This window comes from Protobothrops mucrosquamatus, unplaced genomic scaffold (assembly GCF_001527695.2).
Source record: "Protobothrops mucrosquamatus isolate PMUCROS unplaced genomic scaffold, P.Mucros_1.0 scaffold2481, whole genome shotgun sequence".
In the NCBI taxonomy this organism is placed as follows: Eukaryota; Metazoa; Chordata; class Lepidosauria; order Squamata; family Viperidae; genus Protobothrops; species Protobothrops mucrosquamatus.
This window is the reverse complement of record NW_015388549.1, coordinates 47089-48590: the sequence shown is the minus strand read 5'-3', so window position 1 is coordinate 48590 and position 1502 is coordinate 47089. Positions and strand designations below refer to the sequence as shown.

Below are 1502 nucleotides of genomic sequence, written 5' to 3'. Positions count from 1 at the left end.
GGCTGGATGTCATTAGCAGTTCAATGTGCTGTCTTGCCTAGTAACGATAAATGGGAATACTAAGAACCCAGTAATTCAGCTCTGAGCTGTATATATTTTCTACTATTAAGGATAGGCCCTTAAGTAACTGTCAAGTTTCTTACTCTCAAGTTAAGACGTTGATAACAATATTGGCAAAGCCAGCATTTAATCTAATGATTTGGCTTATCCAATTTATGAGTAAACACAAATAAATAAAAAGCACAAGAGCCCTGGTTGTCTTCTTGGTCTAGGCCGATGAAACAAAAATACACTTTCTCCATAGTAATCAGACAATCTTGAGCTATGGAAGGCAGTTCAGGCTAGTGTTGATAGCTTTTATTAAGTCACTTAATGCAACTTATATCTGCATTACAAATGAGCAGCACAAATGGTTGCTTCAGTAATTAAGTGTGTTTCTATTCTGGGTGACCCAAAATAAGCACATTAGACCAATATAAAAAAAAACATGTATTTCAATTATGTTTCATACAACCATGATCATTCATTTTGATAGCAAACATACCCAAAAGTTCTTTGCAGAGTTGGCCGTTTAAATATTCATATATTTGAGATTTCGGTTTCTTATGGAGCTTTGAGCATTACCACCAGAAAGGACATCTTCAGACAGATCCGTATGTTTTGAGACTTGTTTCACATTATTATGGAACCCGTCGCATAATATGCAAGGGGTAAACAAAGAGCCACGTTTATTTATTGTCTTCTATTTTTAACTTTTATACCAACAATAGGAGGGCACAAAAGGGATGCTATGGCAGAGTCAACATTCAATCCATTTCAAATTTAGAAATCCACACGTTATTCTATCCCAAACCTCCAGGAATCATAACTAGCATAAGACCCCTGCTGCTGAAAATTTGAGCACTGTGTAGCTTATTTAGCACAACACACTTTCAGATTATATTTTTTTCCTTTCTTTCCCGTCAAAGTTTTCTATGAATTAAACTTAACAAAATGAAATTAAGTCCTATACCAAAAAAAAAGTTACTCAGCCCTGGAGTGCACAGAACTGCTGAAATACAGCTAATATGTGATGATCCAATTCTGCTGTGAATAGAAGGTTCTCCAAGGTCACCATGTACTGTTGGATGGTCTGATGATGCTAAGACACAAAAAGCATTTCAGTTAAGTTTGGAAATGATGTAGCACCTTAAATAAAAAACATTGCATCTTTCTAAAAGTTTAATATCTTGTTTGTCCTTGCCACCTGTGGCTTAATATTGCAAGTTTGATTTGTATGGTAGGTACAGCACAACTATACTATACACTATGTGCAACTCAAGTCAACACAACTAAAAACAGAACCTGGTCTGGAACAATCAGAAAAACCAGACTGGACAATCTTAATCATGAAATCCAGTATCAAATGAAGCGGAAATGAAAGATTAAATGGTCATTATAAAATATTATTTACTTAATATCTATCAGCCCACCACTTCCAGAGCACTGTAAAATGAAGGCAA

General features: G+C 35.3%; 1 protein-coding gene across 1 annotated transcript in view; it reads right to left on the bottom strand.

Annotated features, from left to right (window-relative positions):
- Positions 1-330: 330 nt before the first annotated feature.
- LOC107295771 (nuclear cap-binding protein subunit 1) overlaps positions 331-1502 on the bottom strand; it is a 27266-nt gene continuing 26094 nt past the window's right edge. The window contains exon 23 of the mRNA XM_015825094.1: positions 331-1141. Within this exon, the coding sequence (XP_015680580.1) occupies positions 1028-1141 (114 nt within the window). The 3' untranslated portion in view covers positions 331-1027. The remainder of the gene's footprint in view (positions 1142-1502) is intronic.